This window comes from Pogonomyrmex barbatus, unplaced genomic scaffold (assembly GCF_055798465.1).
Source record: "Pogonomyrmex barbatus isolate J1 unplaced genomic scaffold, ASM5579846v1 scaffold4, whole genome shotgun sequence".
NCBI classification, from domain to species: domain Eukaryota; kingdom Metazoa; phylum Arthropoda; class Insecta; order Hymenoptera; family Formicidae; genus Pogonomyrmex; species Pogonomyrmex barbatus.
The window spans coordinates 7173275-7199488 of NW_028297138.1; the positions used below are offsets into that span (position 1 = coordinate 7173275).

At 34.8% G+C, this 26214-nt stretch overlaps 3 protein-coding genes across 17 annotated transcripts in view; 2 read left to right on the top strand and 1 right to left on the bottom strand.

The window, feature by feature from the left end:
• The window catches only part of LOC105425735 (bcl-2-like protein 1), a 9005-nt gene extending 675 nt beyond the window's left edge, over positions 1-8330 (top strand). The window contains exons 1-3 of one of the 2 annotated variants that reach the window (XM_011636633.3): positions 3002-4041; positions 4241-4705; positions 4796-8330. In XM_011636633.3, coding sequence (XP_011634935.2) covers positions 3739-4041; positions 4241-4705; positions 4796-4915 — 888 coding nt within the window. In that variant the 5' untranslated portion in view covers positions 3002-3738 and the 3' untranslated portion in view covers positions 4916-8330. Of the gene's footprint in view, positions 1-3001; positions 4042-4240; positions 4706-4795 lie in introns of those variants that run through there. The other variant, XM_025217920.2, reaches the window with a different exon arrangement.
• Positions 6627-13717, bottom strand: ari-1 (E3 ubiquitin-protein ligase ariadne-1). Of its 4 annotated transcripts, none has more exons than XM_089080859.1 (8): positions 13583-13717; positions 11698-12078; positions 11425-11598; positions 11286-11348; positions 10983-11198; positions 10350-10907; positions 9590-9816; positions 6627-9232 (listed from the first exon to the last, which is right to left on the bottom strand). In XM_089080859.1, the coding sequence occupies exons 2-8, from the start codon at positions 11905-11907 to the stop codon at positions 9151-9153; spliced, it is 1530 nt and encodes a 509-aa protein (XP_088936985.1). In that variant the 5' UTR covers positions 11908-12078; positions 13583-13717; the 3' UTR covers positions 6627-9150. The 4 variants fall into 4 exon arrangements, with proteins under 4 accessions (XP_088936985.1, XP_088936982.1, XP_088936984.1 ...); XM_089080856.1 differs by lacking the exon at positions 13583-13717 and adding an exon at positions 13065-13393; XM_089080858.1 differs by lacking the exon at positions 13583-13717 and adding an exon at positions 13065-13393 and having other exon boundaries at positions 11698-12139.
• An 83-nt stretch (positions 13718-13800) lies between these two features.
• Aduk (unc-51 like kinase 3 homolog Aduk) lies at positions 13801-26046 on the top strand. 11 transcript variants are annotated; one of them, XM_089080860.1, is made up of 11 exons: positions 13801-13978; positions 14101-14335; positions 14762-14872; positions 15600-15924; positions 17323-17474; positions 17612-17826; positions 21113-21339; positions 23533-23794; positions 23888-24079; positions 24251-24435; positions 25752-26046. In XM_089080860.1, the coding sequence occupies exons 4-11, from the start codon at positions 15838-15840 to the stop codon at positions 25854-25856; spliced, it is 1425 nt and encodes a 474-aa protein (XP_088936986.1). In that variant the 5' UTR covers positions 13801-13978; positions 14101-14335; positions 14762-14872; positions 15600-15837; the 3' UTR covers positions 25857-26046. The 11 variants fall into 11 exon arrangements, with proteins under 11 accessions (XP_088936986.1, XP_088936989.1, XP_088936994.1 ...); XM_089080863.1 differs by having other exon boundaries at positions 15744-15924; XM_089080868.1 differs by lacking the exon at positions 15600-15924.
• Positions 26047-26214: the final 168 nt, after the last annotated feature.

Below are 26214 nucleotides of genomic sequence, written 5' to 3' on the forward strand. Positions count from 1 at the left end.
CATGAATGACGGTAAGAAAACGCTTACCGGGAGGCAGGCGGTCGCCACGCGAGTTCCCCTGAAATATTGCGCGCCGTTCACTCGCGCCATCGTATTCCCACGGTTCGTTCCACGCAGCGAAAATCGGCGCACGCACATCGTGTCAATTCAAAAGCGACTATTGTATAATAATAATTTATCGCAGTAACGTGGCGTGTGACCCTCCATGAAAGAGTCGTCGTCCACACGGGATTTCCCTCCCGCCCGCCCGCTCTCTCCGATCCGTAGTTTACCGTCGCTCCAAGAAGCGACACACGGAAATAATTTGGTCCTATCAAATCTCATTTACGCTCATGACTCACTTCGTCAATTTGTTCGCGTCCGGTGGCGATATTTCAACATTTTCGGCGCGCCGCTACCCAACTTTGCGACGTGAGAAGGGCTTAGTCGAGAAAAACATTCCGCATCGCATTAGCGCAGCCAGCGATTTCCCCGAACGATCCCTAAATTTTGTGGATCGATGTGGTAAAAAAAAAATCCGCAAACGCATAAAATCTGTAGATGCGACTGTCACGTCGCGATTACGTCGCCGGAGATTATTTCTCTTTCTCCGTCGTGAACTAGTTCCGGAATCGGGCTCGTTTTATCGTGATTAAAATAAAACGGCACGAGCGCCAGTCCGTTCTGGAGCTAAGCCGTATCTGTGTAAAGTGGCGGAAAACGATCGCGGATACGGTACCATTAGTCCGGATCACCGGCAGCGATCTGAAACTGGTTCTGATCGACATGCAGCGCGGCCCTCTGACGTAGAGAGTCGCGACGGCGGCGGCGACGGGCTCTCGTTTTCTTACCCACCTAGTATACGCACATCCGGCCGATCTGTACTCCAGCAACTTTCCTACTTCATTCATGGACGCATTCAGTGGCCTTTGAAGGTTGCACTGCCGGCAGAAAGGAGTGGTGGGCACGGTCTCCGCGCGCCGCGGCGGGCAAAGAGGCGGGCAGGAATGTAATTAGGGGAAAAGAAATTAGGGGGAAACTTTGCGGGGGAGAGAGAAAGGAGAGAAAGAGAGAGAGGAGATCTCGACGACAAATGCGCGCATGGATGAACCGTAAGACATGTTCAAGTTGTACGTGGAATCCTGCATCTACGGTCTGAAACTCCGGTCAGGAACTTTCCCATTTACAGCTGGAGAAAAGATACGTGGAAAGGTACCGGCCGAGCGGCTCGCCGCGCGCGAAAGGAATGCGGGTTCCGCGCATATCTTTGTCGATTCATTGATAACCCCGACACGGGTGCCCGCTCACCTGGTTACGTCACTGGTCCGCGCTGACAACGCGGACCAGTTTCAGCATAATCCTTTCGTGGAAATGTACCGCTGTGGCCCGCGCTCGCGGGCTTGCGTTTACCAAATATATCCCACGTCGTCCCATTGTTTCGCGGATTTAGTCGCGTTATAGATTCTGAGCCAGTCAGTCATGTAACCTTTTTTCTAGGACGGAAACGTGAAAATTTTTTCCATTATCTTCAATAGAGAAAATTTTCATTTTTTCATACGTTTCCAGAGAAAAAGTTACATGACCGAAATCAAATCGCGGCTTGTATACGCGGAATCTATGAAAAATCTACCATAGATTAGCATCAATTCGAATTCTATTCAAAGTGCGGAGAATCGCTCCATTTTCAATATTCGAATATTCGCTTCGCTTGCAGATTAAATCACCTCAAATAAGAAATTCTCAACTAACTTCATTGTAGACAATTTCGATTACTTGCGGGGTCTACGGTAACTGCGGCCGAGACTTTCACCACGTTTCTCCGCGTCGCTACAACGAATAATGCATCTCTCGTGGGTATGCGTATACGCGCGCGCGCGCACGCGCGTGCATGCAATCCTCTAAGGAATTCAGGCGGTAGAGGGGAGAGGAGGGGCGCGCGCACGGAAAAGCTGAATGAATACAAATTTCTCAACGGTTGCGCAAGCGGTAGCTCGAGGAGCGAAGGAAATACTGTCGCGACGCTCGCAATAGCCCGAGCCTACAGCTCGTGTGAACGCAATTCTCAGGTGTCACTCGACGCGTTCTAACAAAAAATCTCGCGTTCTTCATTCAAACTTTCTCAAAATCTCACGTCGATTCTCAAAATCCTTTCTCGACCGGGATAATGATCGCGCACCGAGTTACCTCGAACGAACTCCGCGCGTTCCATCGAAAATTCCATTCCTCCGCCGTTCACACAGGTACATCCACAGCGCAGGTAAACCCGCTTGCACTCCTGTGCGCGCGAGCGCTCCCGCTAGAGAGGGTTGAAGTTATCGGCGAGCGTCCCGTAAAGGAGGGACCGAGACCGAGACGGCCGCGCACCGATACATAGGCATGCGACGTCCGCGTGTGTATGCATACGGTGCACGTGTCGGGGCGGCGCGGTGGTGGGGCGGAAACGTGAATGATCCATAGAGAGTCGGCGCGATGGTGTGCGACGGTGTAGCGCGCGCTGCGCCCGTGAGAGTGCCGTCGGCGATCGCCCGGCGCTGCTCTGCGCTCGCGCCAGGGGTTCTCGATCGTACACGATCGAATCCGCGTAAAATCTGGCACGATCAAATTATGCAGTTTGCTATTCGTGAATTCACGCGAAAAGGCAGATTCTTCTACGATGTTTTAGATAAGAAACGATACCTCGAGGTATTTCAAATTCCTCAAATTCGCATTCATTTTGCGTCGGTCGCCTACGAAGCGATTTCTTGCGGTCAAAGGACACGAATCAATCAGGTCAAGCGAGAGTCGTGTATCGAACTGCATTATTATGTAAATGATGAATTATAAAATTGAAATAATATGGAGAGTTCTTAGCGATAAACGATGACTTAGCGAACGATTCCTGTAAATCTGTTGCGAGTAGCAAATTGAAAGTCGTGAATCATGAATCGTGGCATAGTCTGACGCTTGTTTAATATAAATTTTGTGGCGATTATTGTAATATCTTTCAGTTCCAATATGTGAAATCGCTGTCGTTAATCGATTTGTCAGAGTCCAAGCGTCGTCAAATGGAGGGCACTGCTTGACAGATCAGCTTTCGGCGGACAGATCGAACCGTCGATGTTGAGAAACCCTGAGCTACGTCATACAGTACTTGGCACTACGCGACGCGGTGGGGTAGAGTCTCAAGATAAGCGGTAGTGGTAGTGATGTGAAACATTCGTGGGTCTCGGGGCTGGTTGGCGGCATCGGCAGGCTGGCAGGCAGGCAAGCAGGCAGGCAGGCCGAGGGAGCGGTACGGTGGAAGTTAGGTGCGAGACGCGGAGCGAAAGCGGAGGAAACGGCACGGCACGGCACGGCGCGGCGCGGCGCGGCGCGGCGCGGTTTCGGCTTCTCGACTTCGGAAATGGCCGCGGGAAAGTAGAGAGCGGAGCGTTTCGTCGCTGACTGGCTGGCAGGCAGGCAGGCAGGCAGACAGGCAGGTTGGTTGGTTGGCCGGGTCGGATCAGTCGGTCGATCGTGTGCTCCAAGTTTTCGGGACACCGCGGGCTCGTTTATCCGGCCGCATTTCGAGGGCGCGCGGAGGCGCGCGCGCGATCGATTCACGCACCAGACGATCTCGGAGACCAGCGTGAGATGTGAAGAGCGGCGCGTCACACCGACGTCAGACCTACGAACGAGACGACGCTGGAAACGGAAACGATCCTCGACGCTAGTGACGGAGAGTGGTGGGAAGTCTCCCGTGGGAAACGGTTCCTCGCTCGGTCCGTTCGGGAGAAGAGGATGGCCGGCGAGGACAACGGGACAACGACGAACAATGAGATCCTCGGCGAGAAGAGTGGGGATGAGGGGCAGGGTACGTCAGCGCGAAGGGAACTGCATTCCAGAGTGGGCGGCATTCTGGAATGCGATCCCTCCGGTAACAGGAATTCGTCGAACGAGCGAGCCGCCACCACCGCCATCACCGCCACCGCCACCGCCACCGTCACCGCCGCTGCCGCTGCCGCTGCTGCTGCTGCCGACAACGAGGACGGTATCTGCCGATATGCGGTCGGCGTTGCTAACCGCGCTATGTCTTTCTTCGAGGTATCGTATACTGTCGGTGAACGGTCCGTCGATCGACTCGCGCCAGCTCGATTGTCTAGTATCCGTGATTTTCGAAACCCAGAAAACATTTATTCGTCTCGGTCGTGCACTTAATTCCGCGTTACACGATCTAATTCCCGTGATGATTGTAAAAAAAAAAAAGTCTGACTCGTAGTTCACGTGGTATCTTGCCTTCCAGATTCGATTTCAATATCTCTTTCCACAATTGGGTCCACCTCCACGTTATTACAATATCCACGACGACTCCATAGAACTGACCGCGCAGATCCTAGCCAATGATGTAATACGGTACTTATTGAAGGAGGATATCTATCTTATATCGCAGGATCCAGTCTCACGTAGTATGAGGCACAATGTGTATCAAATGCTCAACAAGCACAGCATTCTTTTTACGAGTATGGTAAATCGTTTAAACGTCGTCCCGGATACTGCTTACGAAACATTTGTGGGAGTCGCCAACGAGTTGTTCTTACACGATGTTATCACATGGGCCAGGATTGTCTGTTTATATGCTTTCATGGGTAGATTAGCTTTATGGGCCAGGGACAGAAGAATGCATAGTCTCAAAAAGAAACTGCCGTTATATGTCTCTAGATACGTTGGTGAAAACATAACACATTTCATCAAGGGCTACGGTGGATGGGTAAGTGAGCGTGAAATTATCAATTACTGTAAAGAACATATAATATACACCTCGTATAAAATATACAAACCTGGTGTTGTCGCTTTGCAGGAACAGCTGTGTGTCGAGTATCCCGTTGCCGAAGAAATTAGCGGAGCGGTTTGGCGGAGTTTATTAATGACAGGAGCCACTCTTGGCTTGGTCGCCACGATTTTGTCGGTAACTTCCTGATGGGGCCTCACCGGACCGTATGACCTGAGTACGTTTTGTCCAAGAAGCTCTCGCGTACTTACGTTCTTTAAGAACGCGCTCGAAAGAAATTGTAAATAGATTTCTGTAGCGTACGCACAATGTTACAACATTTTACACGGACATCGGAACGATTCGATTCAAACGGAGCGCTTGCTACGTCTATACGAAAAACATTCAAGATTAACAAAAGATACATCAACGCGTTGACATACATAATTTTCATATCAATGTCACTCGGCTTAGAATCAACCTACTTTTTATATAACTCCAGTGAACATACATAGCATGAGCGACAGACAATGACGCTAGTTTCCTATTACAATACCTTATAACAGACTAGTGAAATTATTAGACTATCTTATTTATATAATTCTAATAATAGATGTTTTATATTAAAGCAATTCCGAATAATAATACTCAAAATTGAAGAAATTTGTAAAAATTTACAAACGAAATAAGAATCTCGAAATTGTATTGAATTTAGGTAGACGCAATCTATTTATTTATAATTTATTTTAGGTAGAGAATATATTAAATAATAAATTTTTTCGAATATCTTTGGTCAGAGACCCGATCGCAATCATACACTTTTAAACTTTAAGGAGTATATGTAATATGAAAAAGAAAACGATGGTTTTCGAAAACCATAATGTATATTCAAATAATGGCTACTTTTTTATATGTTGATATATTCTATTTACACTCGCAAAAATTTTATATGCATATTCAGAATAAATACTTTTATAAAATAACGATCCTTCTCCTACAATCATTATTGAAACAAGAGAAAAAAATAGAAAAGATATAAAAATACATATTATGAACATAATATTATGAACATAATTAGTTTATCAATCTTTATCAATTCTGAGAAAAGATGGAATCTAATTTTTTTGTACCTGTTAGTATAAAATATATACATGAATTATTCGTGTTTGCTGAAATGAATAATTTTTCGTACATTATCAAGTACCGTGCTATCAATGGAAAGTTACAGGGTAGAGCACAAGTTATTGTTATGCAAATTTAAATATAGGTTTATGAAACAATTAATCCTTTTACAAATAAAACCGCTCATAAAATAATGCAAAGACTTATTTAAATGACGTAAGTACTTTTGTTTTTTTGGAGGACATCGAGTCAACATCGTTAGAGGATTTAATGTATCATAAATTATAAGTGATGTTTTAATATACTGTTATATATTGTGAGACAAAGGGGATCAGTTTTAATATTACGAAATACTATAAGCAACATACTTTCGATGTATATATGTTTGCAAATAATCAAAAATCCTAACTTCATGTAAAATAACTATCATTTCTACAGTAAACACAATCCTTTTAATCATATCCAATAATCCGTAATCTAAAACCTCGATTAATGAAGAATAATAAAAGAAATTGACATTCGACATTTCATTCATATCAATAGGCTTGCAAATAAGGAATGCCATTCTTTTCTGCAGAATGTGTTGCGATACAAATCAATATAGTTTCAAATATCATAAATAGCAATTCAATTCCTTTGCGTGCAGATAATTTAGTTTAAATAACATGCCTGTTTAAAAAGAGGCTATACTACATATTAAAATTCTGACTTAAATTCCTTGAATTCCTTGAAACGATTATAAAAACAATTTAAACTACATAAACTTTAAAATATATAATAAGTATATTGTATAGTAGGATGCTGGGATAATAATTTGCCTCTCTTTATTTCTTATAACCAAAAAGAATACATTTCTGCCAAGGAAATATATTAACTGTCATTTTCAGCATCGAAATCTCGTACATATTCTCATATTCATGGAACTACTGAGATCTAAATCACTTAAGATTTACAGTGTACGTATGTATATATGTGGATGGATGTGTGTGTGTGTGTGTGTGTATATATATATATATATATATATATATATATATATATATATTGCAGTATTTACAATATACAATATTATATATTTGTAATTACGTTAACAAAAAGCAACACCGAACAATGATCAAAAAACTTTATCCTTATAAAGATCCGATAAAGATGATAATGTACGTTAATGTATGTACTGTGTGATTTATAGCTACAAAAGTAAAGTTATCGGTTTCTTTTCTACATATATATATATTACACTTTACTAGTAAAATAGTTTCTTTTATTATTGTGTACATACGTTTTGTCATTGGAATACCCATAAATATCGAAAATGAATGAATAATGAAATCTTAAAAACGAGTTTGCAATCTATTTCAATTAAAATGCAGTTAGATGTCTGCCTATGGTGCTTTCTCGGATATGTTTGACAGTTTGACAGCTAAACGTTTTAACTTCATATATACCATACATTTTCGTGAACACGAAGACTTGGCCTAGAAGTTCAAGTTCATGTACAAGAAATTCGGAACATTTACGAATTTTATTTTTATACAGGATCATAAATTCTTTAGATATATTGTGGTTTGCGAATTAGGAATATGAATATAGATTATAAAATCACAAACTAGAAGGAAAACGTCTGGCGAGTATATCTAACAATTTCCTTAAATCTAATCAAATTTTGACTGTACAGAAAACAACTGCGTTTCAAACCTTTATTTCAGACCCTAATGTGCATAGCAAGAATCAACAATTTCAGTTAATAAATTTTCAAAATTTTTTACTCCGCTATTATCGATATTATTATGTTTAAGTATTATGCATTTATATGTGAATATATATACTCTATATTAACTGTACAAATGGAAAAAATTCATTTTGTCTGCCACTTATATTGACAATGATAAGTAATTACTTTATTCATCAACCTTTAATCAATTACCTAATAAAACATATCGTCAGCGTTATGCAAATAGCAGTCGGTTTAAATAAAAGATAAAAGATAACAAACAATGATAACGAGATAATGACCAGAAAAAATAATAAAAATATTCCCAATTAAAAAATAGATGAATAAAATTTAGCTCAGATCACTAAGAATCACTATTTTAATTAATCATATAACTTGTGTCATCATCCGCTATATACATATATATATAAATATTAATTACATACATAGAAAAATACTTAAATCAGATATGCATAATCGAGACATAATGTTATAAGCGTGCAAGATAAAAACATATAATTTATCGCGTACAAAATATTAAATTTTCAAAAAGAAAAGAAAGAAATAAAAATATTAATAAACATTAATAAGAATAAATATTTTTTTTAAAGTTGGCAATTGTAGTGTGTTCTACTTTTACATGCAGAGATGGAATATGTATGTACATGTGAAAGATATCACAAACTTGGCCCCCTTTAATCTGCATAACGTCAGTATGAGTAACTAACCAAAATCATATGTAAAAATGTTTTTTTTATCTATAAAAAAGAAATAAGTAAAATATATATATATATATATATATATATATATAAAAGAGAAGAAATAATGGCTATATTATATTTTTAAAATATTGCGAGATTTTGTATTTAAGTGTTCCTAGCTTACTTGAAACAATACGCAAGTACCAATGAGAAAAGTTCTATTATACACTATTAAATATGAATACATAGCACTGACGACATGTATATAGATAATTTAGTATTCTTAAACATTGGCAGTTGTAGCCTGGACGTATCGTGGTCCAAAATAGAATAAAACAATTCCGATGATTTGTTTGTATCATGTTTGACTTATTTTAAACAGTTATCCTTAAAACTAACGGGAAGAAAATGAGTCCTTAGGATTGAAAAGCTTTCAATACGATTAACATCGGTAAAATATGTTAAATAAAATAGCAGATTTTTAATCGTCATTTTACATCGCAACACATTATTAAGCATCGTTGCGATTTATGACGCACGTCTTGTTCGTCTTAACGAATACAACTAATTTTCTTTAGGATTACCTAAAATAACAGGGCATTTTGTATCAAGGATCAAGAATCTACAATGATGTACAACACACAGCAAGCGCAAATCAAAATATTATCCAATCAACTTATTGATGATCGGATTAAATTTTAATAGTTCGAGTTCAATATTTATCAATAGACGATATATACGTGTTGCCACAGAGCATATTATATATAAAGTGCATATAACACGTTTATCACTTTGTGACATGCTCTATTTTTGTTTCTTGTTAATATTCTTTCTTGGTTTATCACAGCTGGGGTCGAGGTGGGAAGGAAGAGAACTTGCGTGTCACCCCAAGAAATGAAACTAGTAAAGATCCTCTATTCCTTGTAATCCCACCATTCTTTCTCATATCCTTCATGGACATGTTCTAAAAGCACTTTTCTCCGACTATCGCAGTATCTTAAAAAAAAAAAAAAAAAAAAAAATGTAAACATTATCTTAAAAAGTTCATTAGCAAATATATCATTTCTTAAAATTCCTGTTGATTTACTGCAGTTATTTTGAATTGCGACAATCAGAAGCGAGAAAATATGACAAAAATTCTTTTAAAATACGTTAAAATAGAATTAGTTTTCAATAAAACATTTGCAACTGATATACATATTTGGAAAATATAATATATAATAATCTATTTTTGAATTAGCTTGTGATTCCTTGATTTTTTAAATTCTTATCATGTACTTTCTCGATTTTGACGTCACAATTCAAGATGGCTACAATGAAGCAACTGGAGTCTTAAATATGCATAATCTTTACCTATATTTATCTTGAACTTTCTGTTTAATGTCTGCCAAATTTTCACTTGTAATATCCCTTTCGAGATATTCAGAGAGACATTCTGTGGCACTCTCTAAATCCTTTTGGTTATCCTCAAAAATCACAGATTGATTGTTCTTTTTCACATAATAAGCAAAAACATAAGTGTACATGAGAGTCTGTCTACAGGAACATAAAATATCAACTGCTTTTTTTAAAAATTGTACCTGAAAAATATAAAAAAATAATGATCATAGATAAATTTATATTTAATCTAAGAAAATTTAGAGACAGAGAGAGAGAGAGAGAGAGAGAGAGAGAGAGAGAGAAAGAGAGAGAGAATAATTGCCTACAAGACAAGAGATCTAAGTACAATTTATACATATTAGGAATTTTGAATAAAAAATATTTCACTACAATAGAAACAAAGTCCATTAAAACGAATTTAATTTCAAAGCAAATAAAAATAAATAGCAGTATTGTAAATTAAAAAATAGAAATATTCCAACAATAAATCAGTAGGAAAAAAAAGAAAAAAAAAAACAAATTTTTCAAAGTGAAAATTAAATGAGGAGTTTATAATGATTTCTCTTCACATGTGAGAATTGCAATTATAACAAAATCATTTTAAGTTATTTAGGATTGCATAATATAGTTAAAAAAAAAAAGTTATAATTATTGATCAACAACATAATAGATGGCAAGATCTTAGAACTTATAATTTTTCATTTTTCTTAAATAATAATTATTAATATTATACCTCGATCCACGACATATTATGTTGCTGCATCTCTTCCATCTTCTCCTTCACACTTGCATATAGTTTACTTTCAAATTTTAGTGACTGCATATGATTCATATATCTATTGCAATAAAATAAGTATCTCTGTAAAGCTGATCTGGATTTTTCTTGCGCATCCCTGGCCACTTTAGCTTCCTCTTCATCATAACGGTTACAATTGTACCAACTAGAACCATGTGGTTCCCAGGGTCCAAGACAGACCCAACAGAATTCAGTTTTACAATTCTGATTTTTGCAAACCATATGATTACAGCCGCCATCCTTTTCGATAGTGACATTACATTTTGGGCACTCTTTTGTATTAGCAGCGATCCAGTTTGACGTTTCGGAATCGTCGTCACATTTTTTGATCCATTTACGAAGTAAATGACACTTGACAGGATCATGCCAGTTTTCGCCACAATGGAAACAAAAGATATGTCCACACTTGCAAGTAACTGGTCTTGCTTCTACATATTGCACCTTAATAGCATTATTACAATCGGGCGAAGGACACCATCTCAGCAACCTATTACACTATAAAGAAGACAGATATAACAGAGACATACATAACATTTAATCAATGTTTAACTAAATTTAACAAATATTTACTTCGACAAAGCTATTGGTAATTAAGTGCTGATATTTTAATTTAACTTTGGAATCTTTGACAAGCCGCATAACACTGGCATCGTCAACTAAAATGTCACAAGCATGAGCAGCACATGCTATCGTCTGTCCGACTCCTTCCTCCATGATTTTGGTTGTCAAATATTCTCCCCAGCAACCAGTACAAAAACGATGTCCACACTCCAGACCAGTCATCATCTAACAATTTTAATTGTTTTTTTTTTACATATCTTTTTCTTGTTTATTATTGTATATGCTTTTTATACTTGATATAAATGAACTTACAGAAGATGGTAGGATCATAAAACAAATTCCACATTCCTCTGTGCCATTAGTCGGTCTTTTAGGCTGTTAGATATTAGAAACATACATGTATATCTCACTGCAACATCAGTAACATAACACAATTAAAGTACATATTTACCAGGGAACTCTGGGAGGATCGACTTCTGCTTATCAAAGGGCCTTTTCTAAAAGGATTAATGACACGAGCCTCGGCAAACAACTTCTCTTGATCACCATCATAAAAACGTTCCATCAATTTTTCCTTATCCCATTTGAAGTGATTTAATAAAATACGTGTAGTGGTAGCTGGTATCTATAGAGATCAACACGAACATGTGTAAAATAGGATTCCTTCTTGTGATTTATCTTGAAAAACATATCCATAAATTATGAAGAGATTTACGAAGCTTACTTCGACAACAGTGTTGACTTCTTTTATGGAGTCAACCATGTGCTGTACAATCTCTTCTGTGGAGAGTACTTCGAAAGGATATTCATCAACATCGGTAGCTCGCTCCCGCGGATTACCGGATTCTATTTCCATGGCGAAATCGACATCATCGCCACTTGACTCATTGCCGGAGTCAACGTCGTCGTAAAGCGTTTCCTCTTCCGAATCCATTTTTGTGTGTCGGATTTGACAAGCCTCGAAACTTCTATGTCTATAATGTTTCTTCCGTTCTCTTTTTCCCTTTCTTTTTCGATTAGTAAATAACTGCACTTATTCACGTAGCATCGGGTACAAGGAGTTCGCAGAAATGTCAATCCGCACTGGATTCGGTCGAAGTGCTTCCTGTATGATTTACAATGAATAATCGTTGATCGTGGGAATTTATTTATATTTTTACGCGCGTCTAGAAAATTCGTCTGAAATCGATTTTTGTTTCTTTCTTTTTTTAGCAAACGCGAAAAACCCGACGGGAGGCGCGAGAATTTTCGTAAACTGGAGGACGCGCACCTGCCACGAGAAAACAGCTTATGTTTCAGTACGTGACGTCATCGTTCCTCTCGACGCTGCCCGAATAAAGCATCCGGAGGAAGAGGAATCGACTGCCGCGACGGCGTTTGAGCGTCTCGGCGGCGCGGATGAGCACGAGATTTTTTTCAACGTTTCTGTTATCGCGAGGGGGAGAAAGAGAGAGAGAGGGAGAGAGCGATGGAAAAGGGAACAAAGTCAGCTGCCAAAACATCCGAGATGAACTCCGGTAGCCAATGAGCGAAATGGCTACTCTCACGGCGGAGCGAAAACTATTCGCGCTCGGTCGACCGATTGCGAAATTTCATTGGACGGACGGTGTATGCGTGTGCACACATGCACATGTACACATAAAACAATGATTTTCGTACTGTCAGCTACGCCGAGGTCGTTCTCGATGCGAAATCAGCTTCGTCCTCGGCCGCAGCTGCGAAACGCGCACCTAAATGCGGACGCTGTTTTTTTTTGGAGGCCGTCGGAGGAGTCTACTCTGATTTTGCATACGATATAAATACGCGCGCGAAGGACGAGCGTGTCCGTACATACGTGTATATACGTGTCGCAACTCGGGAACTCGCTAATTAGCACGCGCATTTATAATAAGGCGCGGCGACACGTTAGTTCAAGGGCAATCGATCCCGCGCGCGAGAAGAGACACTTTAGGGACTAGCATAGGACTAAACACAGCGCCGTCCTGTTGTGGACGGAGATCCGACGAGATTTCTCCCCAAGACGAAGTTTCCCTCGTACGAACGCACAGGAGGAATCGCTGTGGGACGATAAAATTAATCGGAATCACGTACGACTGTGTACGACGTTACGCTGCTTTGCTTATCTATCTTGATGTCGTCGAGGCGCGTTATATTTGCATTTCAACGAATTTTCTATCGAGTAACGAAAACCGATGAGACAATTTTCCAAGACTGAACTGAGGAATGTCGCACTCGCGAGGTTACACCTTCACACAGGTCACAAAGTTAAACGAGGTCGTGTCGCGTTTATTCTCGCCCATCGCGACAGGCGCCGCGTTGTTGCGAGCAACGACAACGCACAAAGAAGCTCTGCCAGTCCGCGATCACGGAGGAACGAAAGAGGAAAGAAGGCGAGACAAAGAGCGAGAGAGAGAGAGCGAGAGAGAGAGTCTCAAACGAGTCTATAGTCCGAATACTGCGATCACGCCCGCGACGCGCGGCATTGGATCTCTCGGTGATCGAATAATGTCAGGCGTCTCTCTGTCGTCGTCGTCGTCGTCGTCGTCGTTATCGTCGTCCTCGACGTAGATCCTCGCGACGCTGTTGACTCGCGAACCGAGAAATCGTACCGAGAATTTCGCGCGGGATAATCCTGTGGGACGCTACGCGATCGGAGCGCCGGGACGCAAGCGAATCGACAAACGGCCGTGGACTGTCTGCGGACGGCCCCGTGACTTTAGTCCCGCCGCGCCGCGAGTGATTCGTTCCACCGCCGCGAAGTGAGCCACGTTCGCGCTATCGTGCGCACAGCTGACCGACGCGCACGATCGTACGTTATCGTACGTTCAGTTCGTACATACCTTCAATCTGTACGCGCGCCGCATTGTTTACGAGCGAGCCGACATCTGAGTCGCGATATGGTTCCGTTTTAGGACGGCTTTCCGTGCCTCATACTTTTTCTCAATTGTCGGCCAAGATGCGACAATTGGTCTTTCGCAATGTGTCGATGTGAAAATACCGTATCGGTGCGATTGCTTCGATCCCAATTATTTATGAATTTAGGAATTATATATATATATATATATATATATATAATTCCTAAATTCATAAATATATATATATTGGAATTATTTATATATTTTTTTAGATAAGAATTATTTAATATATGAAATGAAAAAAAACAATTTTGTTGATCATTTCTTGACTTATTTGAGAGAGCGAATGTGGCATAGTAGACAGCGCATTGATCTAGTATGCTAGAAATTCCGGGTTCGAGTTCTAGTAGAACAAAAGTATTTTCATACGCTTGCGTCTCCTCTCGACGGTCTGGCATATTCTTGTCCATAGACCCTCCTCAAAAAATTGTCGTTCGGCGTTAAAAAGTAGGTCCTATATGTCTGTGCATCATCTACATGCGCACCACAGGCATGAGAGAGTGAAGCCTAGAACAGGCCTAAAGATCTATATAAAAGTAGATCAACAAAATTGAAGAATAGAATAAAAAAGAATTCTGAAACGAGTATCCCATACTGTCCTCCCACCTTGTTCCAAACATTAGTCTAAGCTCTCTATAAAGACTGTATCAGATATTAAATTGATAAGAGTAAATACAATACATTTGGTCTTAACTCAGATAAGTCCTTCTTCCTACTTTCGTACATGCTTTTAAAGCCTATCCTATCTCATTCTCATATGCCTATGGTGCGTATGTAGGTGATGCACAGGCATATGGGATCTACTTTTTTAACGCCGATTCCGTTCGCTCTTTGTTGATCTTGTTTGGTACTAAATATTCGCTTTTTGTATAGTTAGAAAGAGAAGCTTATGGGACGCTTTTCTTAATTCATGATAACGGATTAAGGAGAAGAAATTCTATGTCATATATAATCTGAAAAAAATCTGGAGAAATTGAAAATACAGTAAGTCATCATTCATAATGAGCAGAGCTGCAATCCAAAATTGTACTACGAGTAAAAGAGTCTTAACTCATAGTTGCCCCAAAACACGAAGTAACATATTATATGGGTGGAACTTGTTTGTTCCAAAGTTCATAATAAATATACTCAGAGTCAATTTTTCTAATCGTGCCTTTCGAAATAGGTTGATAGAACAAATTAGTAAATTTTAGGAAAAGCACGCCATTCCAAAAAAATTTTGTTCGTTTCACATATATTCCCCGTATTGACCATTAGAAATATTAATAAATATTTAACGGACATTTTCTAATCCTATAGATGTCCATTATTCTAAGCCGTTCCAAATTTATTCAATATAATAATTGATAAATATATCTAATTATATACAAAATATGTCCATATTAATATATATCATAAAAAATATATCATATCATATATATTCATGAATAAAGATATATATATGATTATATATGGGCCATTTTTTCTTATTTTTTCAAACTTAACTTTTTATAAAATAAACAATATTAAAATTACTTTTTAATTATTTTTGTCTTCCCATTATTACTATTATTTTTCTTATACACCAAACAGAAACTTTACAAAAGAAACTAATATGAATATATATGGACTAATATAATTATATACATTTATATCTAGTCTTGCAATAAAGATTTTTTATCGGACAGTTTACTCTGACTTACTCTGTTCCTCATCACTCCGGGTTTTACAGATTTACTCGAGCAAAATTTTGGAACGCAGCCACGCAAAACAAAACATTGTTAGTTGACTTCTTCCATCTTTCAATTTACTATCCTGATGGCGATATCGATCTAATTATCGTTGATAATTTTTACCGATTACGCCTATGTACAAGGAAACTGGCGCGCACGAGCAATACAAAAGTTGTATCGTCACGTTTACTCTTAACGCCATAAATGCCATGTTGAATTAGTATATATTTGTGTAAAATGAATCTGCCCACCGTAAACGATTATTGTATCTTGGAAAAGATCGGCACTGGGAGTTATGCGACTGTGTACAAAGCGTTTAAAAAGGTATGTGTAGATTTTTTTAGCTGCCAACTTTTCGCCCCTTTCAAGAAGATCCAGGTTAGGTTCATCCTAAACACTATGAATCTGCCTATTAAGCATGTTCAATTATTTATCACAAAAGGAAACATATCTGCGTTCGCTCACGTATTATATGTAATGCTTTCTCTTGTGTCAATCCTTTTTTTTCTCCTGTACAATATACCGAAAAATAAACACACGTTATCGCCGGAAACTCAATAGCGTTGCGCCGCAGCACGTGCAGTATCGAACTTATTTTCTTTCGGACCCTCAACTTTTAGAGGTCATTTCATCTAACAAAAAACTTATTTTTTATTGTTGCACTGGATCGTACTAAAATTTTCTTTCTCGTTTTTCATCAAACTTCGAAATATATTTATTTCATTTTAAGTTCAATAAAATGTTTATACACTAGTTCAATTATAAAAATAGACCTCCCAAATAGAACAAAAAAAATCATATAAAAATCAAGATGATGTCAAAATGATATCATTGAAAAGTCAAGGTGATATTTTATATTTTCAGCGAATTGTAATTTGAATTTTTTGACTTGTAATCTTTTAATGACTTTCGCTTAAAAAGTGTATAAGTTTATATATTAATAATAATTTACACATAATTCATATAAAACATTCGTATTTTCTTTGTTCTTTTCAAATTAATTACTAATAATGCAAAAAAATTCTAGTCATATTTGTAATTGTTATTTTTAAATAATATTTTTTGCAATTATGATCAATAAAACATTGTTTGTAATATTAACAATCTCTCATCTGTTATTAATAATATCTTAATTATGTATTACAAATTATTTATTTGAAAAGAATACAAGTCTTTCCAGAGTATTATACTTCATATAAGTGATAAAAAATCATATTTTCATTATAATGATTTTTTTTAAAAGGAATATCTTATGTACATACACTATAATAATAAATTTTAAGTATTAACATATGAATAATTACTGTAATGTAAATATATATATATATATATATATATATATATACATTATACTAGAAATATTAGTTCAAGTAGATAAAAAAATCATATAAAAGTCAAGATGTTGACAAAATGACAGCAAACACTCATTTTTTGATCATGACGAAAAATTGATGAAATTATTATTGTGGAATTTAATATACTATTTTAAATATTTCGTAATACGTATATATACATATATACTTGGATCAAATTAGATAAATATAAATATTCCCTATTGATGAATATTTTTTTTGCAAAATGTATGGCGAATATATTTCTAGTTTCATCAAAAAAGAAACAAACAAATCCTGAAATTTTTTATACAAATTTGACATCATTGAAGCGCGTGTTAAGTAAAAAAATTTTTAATTTATTATCATCCTTTGTGATGATCGTTCTTAGGATGAAAGTCGAGAGATAGTCGCTATCAAATGTGTGGACAAGGGCTCGCTCTCGAAATCAGCGATCGACAATCTCGTGACAGAGATCAAATTGTTGAACGTTCTCAAACACGAGCATATCGTGGAGATGAAAGACTTTTTTTGGGACGAAGGGTTCGTGATTTTTTTCTTACTGCAACATTATTTCATTGTTAGAGCGTGGATGAGTGAGATTTATCACGAATGATAAGAAATTATTCAATATATCTTTTCTCTCGATCAGCAAAAAATATATGTGTACATATAAATAGGCATATATACATCGTCATGGAGTACTGTGATGGTGGGGACTTGTCAAGCTTTATAAAGAAAAAGCACAAGCTGCCCGAAAGCACTTGTCGCAGATTTCTGCAGCAGCTCGCATTAGCATTGAAATATCTGCGTGATCACAATGTCTGCCACATGGATCTTAAACCACAGAATTTACTATTGATGAGAAGACCTCATCTAGTGCTCAAAGTTGGAGGTCAGTAATAAATGCGTTTTTTCTTCTTGTTTTTTTTGAGGAAGTCTTGGGATCCTTACGAGGGTACGCTATGGTAAAGACCCAAAAAAGTCCCTTCTTTGAGATTTTTTTTTTTAATAATTATGTCTTAAAAAATAATTAATTTATAACTTAAACTTAAACTTAAATAATAATTTTATTAATTGATACATCGATTGGATAGATTTTGAAGATATTTTAAGAATTTTTGTACATGAAAATATAAATATATTGTGTGATGATACGCAGCACTGTAGATCTCTGTGTTCAAAAAACATGATCCATCAATGGCGTAAAGAATTCAAGTTGTAATTATTGAAAATAAAAATTTTGAAAATTTCGAAACTTTTTAATTAAGCATAGAGTTTTTTAAAAATATTTTTTTCGCAAAATGACGATGGTTTGAAAAAAAAATTTTAAATTTCACTAGATTTTGACTTTAAACATCTTGTTTTCAAAAATTAAGAATTAAAAGAAAGAAAAAAAATCCCTATTTCCTTAACTGAAATTATTCATGTTGTTGAAGTTACTCTTGAAATTTGAAGCCATCAAAAATTGCTCTAGTTATAGATTGTGCTAGTTATGCTATCACTTCAAGAAGAGTAATTTCGAGAAAAATGCGTTTAAATTTTAGTATCAATCATTTATCAGTTGAATTTACTTGTTTACTATAGTGAATCTATTATTGGTGAAACAAGTACAACTACACGGTCGAAGAAATTTTTGTGACTAAACACATTGAGTTAGGCAAGGTTTAAGTTAGTCTAAAGATTGTTTTAGGACAACTAATAAGATACGCGCGCTTTTGGTATAACTCATACAATTTGAAAAATACGAATTTTATTAAAATCTTTTAAGATCATACTTCTAATAGAATTCGATTGATATACTAGAACGCACTGATATACTCTAAAGACTATTATATATGTACACTATTATATAGTTTAAAAGCGTGTGCACTATACACAAATTGGACTGCGAAGTGCTCGATACAATTAATTACACCTATTAGAAGTTAGCTCTCCCACTTTTAGAATTAATTTATTTTGAAAATTACCGAAAAGTACCGAATTGTGCTAAATTTGTGTTACATTGTGCTCGAATTTTAAAACTGTAACGTGAAAAATATGATAAAGATGAAAAAAAAGACATTATCGTAGACTAATCCTTCATTTTGTCAATTCATTTTTTCAATTTTCTCGATTGTGCTAAATTGTATTAAGTGTTAATTGTTATTGTGTTAACATTATACTAAGATATTATCTTTAAAAAACAATAGAAATTATGATAAAAAATGAAATTAAATTTGGAATAAAAATCAAAATAAATTTGGAATCAAAATAAATTTGGAAAAAAAAATATATAAGTACCGATTATCTTGTACTAATTAGCCTAAACAGCATACAAATGCATCTAACTTGTACTCGCTCAACATGGCACAATCTTTGGTTTCGTCAGCACAACGATATTAAGAACACTTTTCCTTGAACATGGCCTTTCGCGCTCGAATACTATGTTCGAAATTCGGATTTGTAGATACCAAATGTTAATGATACTATATATCTGAGTTGTGCTAGATTAGCACAAATCAGCAGAACTCTCCGATTTTGTCGGTACAATATTAAGGATATTTCACTATTGAAAGCGATATTTTAGCGCTGGAATTCGAAATTTGAATATAAAATCGAATGTGAAGAGCCGCGTTCAAGAGTAAAGAGCCCTTAATCCTTAATGGCTTATGTAAAAAACGATATCACATGTGGTTCTACATGGGTTTTTCGAGTCCGGCTCTTTTCATGTCTTTAAAGTGATTCGAACAGTTTGTAAAAATTCACTAGATATACTTTCAAGTTTCCAAAACAAAAACCTATACTTCATTGTGCAAGAAACTAAAATGTAGTATAAATCCGGGACCTTTCAACGTGCTGAGAAATGTCTTGTCCGGACTTGAGATACCCATATAGGGTCACAAAGGTTAGTACGTGAGTATATGTAGTATCATTAGCATTGAATAAATAAATCCGAATTTCAATCACATAGAATTCGAATGTGAAGGGTTATGTTCAACAGTAAAGTGTCCTTAATATCGTGCTGAGCGAGTACAAGGTAGATATGTATTTGTGTGCTGTATGGATAATTGATACAAGAATAATCAATATATTTAATACTTATATATTTTATTTTCTACATTTATTTTTTATAATAACTTTTATTATTATTATGTTTTTAAAGATAATATCTTAGCGTAATGTTAGCACAACTTAGCATAATCGAGAAAATTGAAGAATCACAAAGTGGAGCCCAAAATAATAAAATAAATTTTTTCATTTTTCATCATATTTTTCACATTTTAAAATTCAAGCACAATGTAGCACAAATTTAGCACAATTCAGCAATTTTTAAAATCAATTAATTCCAAAAGTGGAGGAAGAGTTAATTTCTAATAGATATTAATTATACATTATTTGGTAAATACATTATTTAAAAGCTGTATTGGGCATTTAATCAATAAATGTATTTATATTATGCTTTTATATCTAGATAGATTAATATATAACAAGCTTTAATCTACACAATGTATTACATTACAATATATTACACTGCATTCAACCGAATTCGCTATATAAGATATTAATCTTTTAAAAAATTAAGAAAAAAATCGATTTTTTAAAGATGTTATTACAGCGTACCCCTTAAATTTTTCGCTGCGATTTTCGTGCAACACTCAATAAACGCAATAAACGATAAGTGCGATATGAACTTGTGTGATGTTGAAATGGATTATTTAAAAGGCTGCAAACACAATAGGAAGCACCACGTGCTCGCACCACGTGTTTGCATCACGTGTGTGTGTGTGTGTGTGTGTGTGTGTGTGTGTGTGTGTGTGTGTGTGTGTGTGTGTGTGTGTGTGTGTGTGTGTGTGTGTGTATTCGCGTTCGCAAGTGAAAAGCAGTTTTTCATTGCGATAGATTTACATAATTGAGAGATTACTATATATATATATATATATATATAAATCTCTCAATTATGTAAATCTATCGCAATCTATCTCATGAAAAACTGCTTTTCACTTGCGAACGCGAATATACACACACGTGATGCAAACACGTGGTTCGAGTACGTGGCGCTTCCTATTGCATTTGCAGTCTTGTTTTAAATAATCCGTTTCAACATCACTATGAAAAAGATATATGATACATATGTAGCGAAAATATTAATGAAATGATTGCTTTCGATGATAAATCCCGACTTATTTCTGCCATTTCAGATTTCGGTTTTGCACAATACCTTTCGAATTCGGAGCATAAATTCACAATACGCGGTTCACCTCTTTACATGGCACCCGAGATGCTACTAAAACACAAATACGATGCTCGCGTCGATCTATGGAGTGTCGGAGTGATCATGTACGAATGTCTTTTTGGAAAAGCTCCCTATTCTAGTAGTAGTTTTCAGGAACTAGCGGAAAAAATCAAGAGCAGTCAACTAATAGAGGTGATCCTGCTATTAAGGTTTATTTTCTTTATGCACTAAAAATATATCTATGTAATCTATTCAGCAAATTAAAATAGGCTTGAACTGGGTCATTATCCTGTTCTTTTTGGCTGAACTGGTTGTACTAGTTTACAGTTTATCTTTCTTTCTTACACTGAAAGAAGAAAGATAAACTTTGAACTGCCAGTAGTGCAGCCAGTTCAACTAAAAAGAATAGATCCATTATTTTTTTTTTTTTAGTTTAGTTTAGTTAGAGCCTTTTAAATTTTCCTTGGAAAATATAAATATAGAATACGCCTACTTGATGCTATAAATCGAAATATTTTTTGATTGGTCAAAATTCTTTACTCTGATTGGTCAAACACTTTGAACATTTATAGCATCAAGTGGACCGCATCCATAAATTATTTCCTTGTATACATTTACGTAGTATAAATTTCTAAATTAAATTTTTCTTTGTATACATTTACGTAATATGCATAAAACGGGTTTTTGACTTTCTGTGAAATTGGCTGAAATTTTAGTATATTATAGTTCTTGACTTACTAATCAAAAGTTTCCTTAGGCACAAAGTGCTTAAAAATGACTAGGTTTTTTGCTATATCCGTTTGAAATGTTATATTTTATATTTATTTTTGTAATGTTCCAAATCAGTTTTTTATAATGAATCGAGAGATTTTAGATAATAATATGCAATTTATGAAATCACACTTTTGAGAAAGGTTTATGTGTTTGCCTGTGCATGTATGTGTATTTGTGTGTGGAGCTAAATAGTACACTACTATTTAGCTTGAAAAGCACATGTTTTAAAATATTGGGGTAACAACAAGTAATTCATATTAATTACCACCCACTTACTCAGTCTCACACACACACACACACACACACACACACACACGCGCGCGCGCGCGCGCGTACGCTATAAATATAAATATAAATAAGGGACTCACATAAATCAAGCATCTCATAGGAGATGATGTGAAAAGAGTCACAAAAATCTATCTAGCAGAATCAGCAATTTTTAAATATGATTGTATGTGTGCGCGCGTATGCAAATTAGTCATTTTTAAACTTTGTGCCTAAGGAAACTTTTGATCAGTAAGTCAAGAACTATAACATACTAAAATTTCAACCAATCTCACAGAGGACTAAAAACTCGTGGTTTTGTGCGGAGTCCTTTCTAAATTAAATTTTAATTAAAATTTTTTCAAATTAAAAAGAAGTAATATTTAAATAATCTGTTTTTATATATACATAATATATTTTTTAATTCAAACAATAAATAATTAAAAAATGACATTTTTTAATATTTTTTAACGCGTTTTTAATCGTATCTAGATTAAGTTAGGAGCATCATTAAGTTATCGATCTTAATTAAGCCTTAAATATATTGTTAAAATATTTACAGCTTACCACTGAGTCTAGAAGTATAGAAATTTTGATCTAATACGCTTCGATGAATAGCTCTTTTAATTAAACGCACGAATTATAACAAATTTCACAATTTTTGCAATCTTAGTATTACAATATTATAATTACTTCGAGATCAGTTCTTTTAATGATATGTAAAAATCATTTCAAATCATTTCAAAATCATTTCAAAATCATTTCAAAATCGAGTCGGTGACGTATTATTATTAATAATGTTCATATTAATCTACATTAATATGCTTTCTATAATAAACTATTAATAATAAATCATAAATTAGAAACTAAGAATTGACCAATCACAGATTGAATATATAATAAGAATACTCGACTATGATTGGTCAATTCTTATTTTCTGATTTATGTTCTATCACTTATGGCTTATTGTAGAATGGCACTAAGGTATTAATTAATTTAAAAAAATTAATATAAAAAAAATTAATTTAAAAATCTTTATCATAATCATTAAGATATATCATGATGAATAAATTAATCGAGATATTTTTTGAATCGAATTATTTACAAATATCTTAAATATTTATTAACATCAGCAATATTAAAATTGATTATTAATAAATAATTATAATATTGCAATTTCATTTTTAACTTAACTACATTTTAAGATAAAATAATTAGTTTGCTGGGGAAGATGTATCATAAAAGATGTATCATTAACAGTGCTGACTTTTATTTGATCCTTATCTCTTACTTATTGTTTAAATTTCAAGCGTCTTTATTTATACTTATCAGTATTATTCATCGTAGATACCGAAGGCATCCTACGTGTCGGCTACGTGTAAGGATTTGCTTATGGCTCTGCTGAAGCATAATCCTGCCGATCGAATAACGTACGATGAATTTTTCGCACATGATTTTCTGGACCTGGAGCATGCGCCCACTAAAGAAAATTATGATAAGGCAGTCGCACTGGTACATAAGGCTGTTGAAATGGATACCGAGAAAAATGCAAAAGAAGCATTTTATCTTTATTGCGAGGCTCTTAGATATTTCATTCCAATTTTGACAAGTAAACCTGCTTCATGAATTTTTAACGTTTAGATATGTCTTAATTTTAGATTTCTCGAGATTTTTTATGAATGTTTTATTTTATTACAATTAGATGAGAATGATTTAAAACGAAAAGAGATATTACGACATCGCGTGAATGATTACATAAGGAGAGCAGAAACACTCAAAATGGCGTTTATAGATGAAAATAAGGGCCCGGCGCCTGAAAATAAAGGAAACATTTCATCCCTGCAAAAGATAGCATCTTTAGAGAAAAGCTCGGCATTTGTGTACTTGGAATTACGTTTGTATCGTATTGAAAATTATAGAATAAAGTGGTTTACTCAAATAAAATTTTACATAATTGTTATTCTTGATTAGCTATGTGATAAATTAATAATACTGTTTAAAATAATAGTTCAAAATTTCAATTTATAAGCTATAAAAAGCTGTGACATAACTTGTTTATCGATAGGAATTCTCAGTAAAAGTACTACGAATATGGCGGATGCACTTGAAATAGGAGAAGCTGCTGAACAATATCTCGCTGAGGGTAACTATACCCTGGCTTTAGAAAAGTTTCAATCCTGTCTAAGTATACTTATGCCTCTGTTGGGGAAGGAACCATTAGGTCGAAGAAGAGATTTGCTGCATAAACAGGTGATTAAATAAATTAGAATATTACATTATCTTTACTGAAGAATCATTTATTTTTAAAGTTTTTACTTTCATTTTTCAATAAATTTTAAAACGAAAACAAATATATAAATATAAAATAAAATATTAAATAGATCATAAATGAATTATATATAAAAAAAATAAATCTAATATATAGTATGCCAAAGATTTGAAATGATTTAATAGATATATTAATAAATGATTGAATTTTTTTCTTCGTTATTATTGCTGATTATGTTGTCCTTCACAAATATCATTAAATAAAAAAATTATTAAATTATAATATAATAGATTCGTGAAGACAAATTTTTCATATTATATATATTTTATTTTTTATATTTCAAAAATTATATTTTTAATTAAAATTAACAGTAATTTAAGAAATACAGAGTATCTTATTGCATGAGTACATGTCACTGGCAGCCTATGATTGTATCATTATTTTCCGACTGGAATCTATTTTAAGGTTAATTTTCAGACAATTGCACATATTCGATAAAATTTGATTGAGATGAGAGTTTGTTATATAATTGGTTAATCCATTGTCTCTCTCTCTAGCAAGTTTTATATGTTTTACTATATATGACATAATAGAATTTTTTATCATCATATAAGATAATAAAATATTCTGTAAGATAGTTCATAATATCGACAATAGGATTTTATGATGCAGTTTTTATTTTATATTAGATAATATTTATTTTTTATAAATTTTTCAAAGAATTTTGAATAGCGCTGATCATTTGATCACTAGGATGCCATTTGAAAGTGATAGTCAGTGGGGATGATTTATGAGACATTATGTTAACATAAAATGATTTAACTTTACTTTCTTTAAAAAAAAAATGTTTATTTTTGGAATTTTTCATAATTCGTACAATCTGAGAAAAAATAAAAATAATTGCTATTTCACGTAATACAATCTTAATGAAAATGTCTTATATGTTTGAACGTTTATCCGTATCGGCACTTGTTACACGATGCGGCTTATAAATTCCTAAAAACGTATCTGTCAAATCTAACTTATATTCTTATTTTATCGCGTATAAACAGTATAAACAGTATATACAAAAACAGTATATACTAGTATAAACTAGAATGAAAATATTATGAAACTTTATTAATGTTTAATAAACAATTTTCTGTACAAGCATATAAAGTACTAATGTATAAATTTTTATAAAGTTTTATTGATTTTTTTGTTGAGTGTATAGGTGTTGTTTTATTGTTCCTTTTGTCGATTGTATAGGTATTGTTTTTAAATTAATAATTCTCTATAAAATGTTTTTAATTAATAGATACAGATTTGGATGAAAGAAGCTGAAAGTACTAAAGGACTTTTGGCTACCAAGGATATAGATGCCTTACATCGAACATCCGATGAACAATGTATATTACAATAATTGATATAGATATAATTACATTAATAATATAATTACATTAACATTAATAGATATAATTACATTATAAAATAATCATTATTTTGGTTATCAATAGTTCTCTATATCGTTGTACAAATTTGCCATTTGTCATTTTTATTATGTATCATTCAATCATTCAATTATGTAATAAACAATTTTATATTTATTATAATATTGAGATTATTATTGCGGCTATATCTGTAAATAACTCTTATAATATTAATTGCAAAAAATTTTTTCAAGGAATCAATTGAAAAATGTCTGATAGATATGGATATAATGAAGATAAAGATATAACAAGATGGAAGATAAACGAATTTTCTAGAAGAAGAGGGCGCGC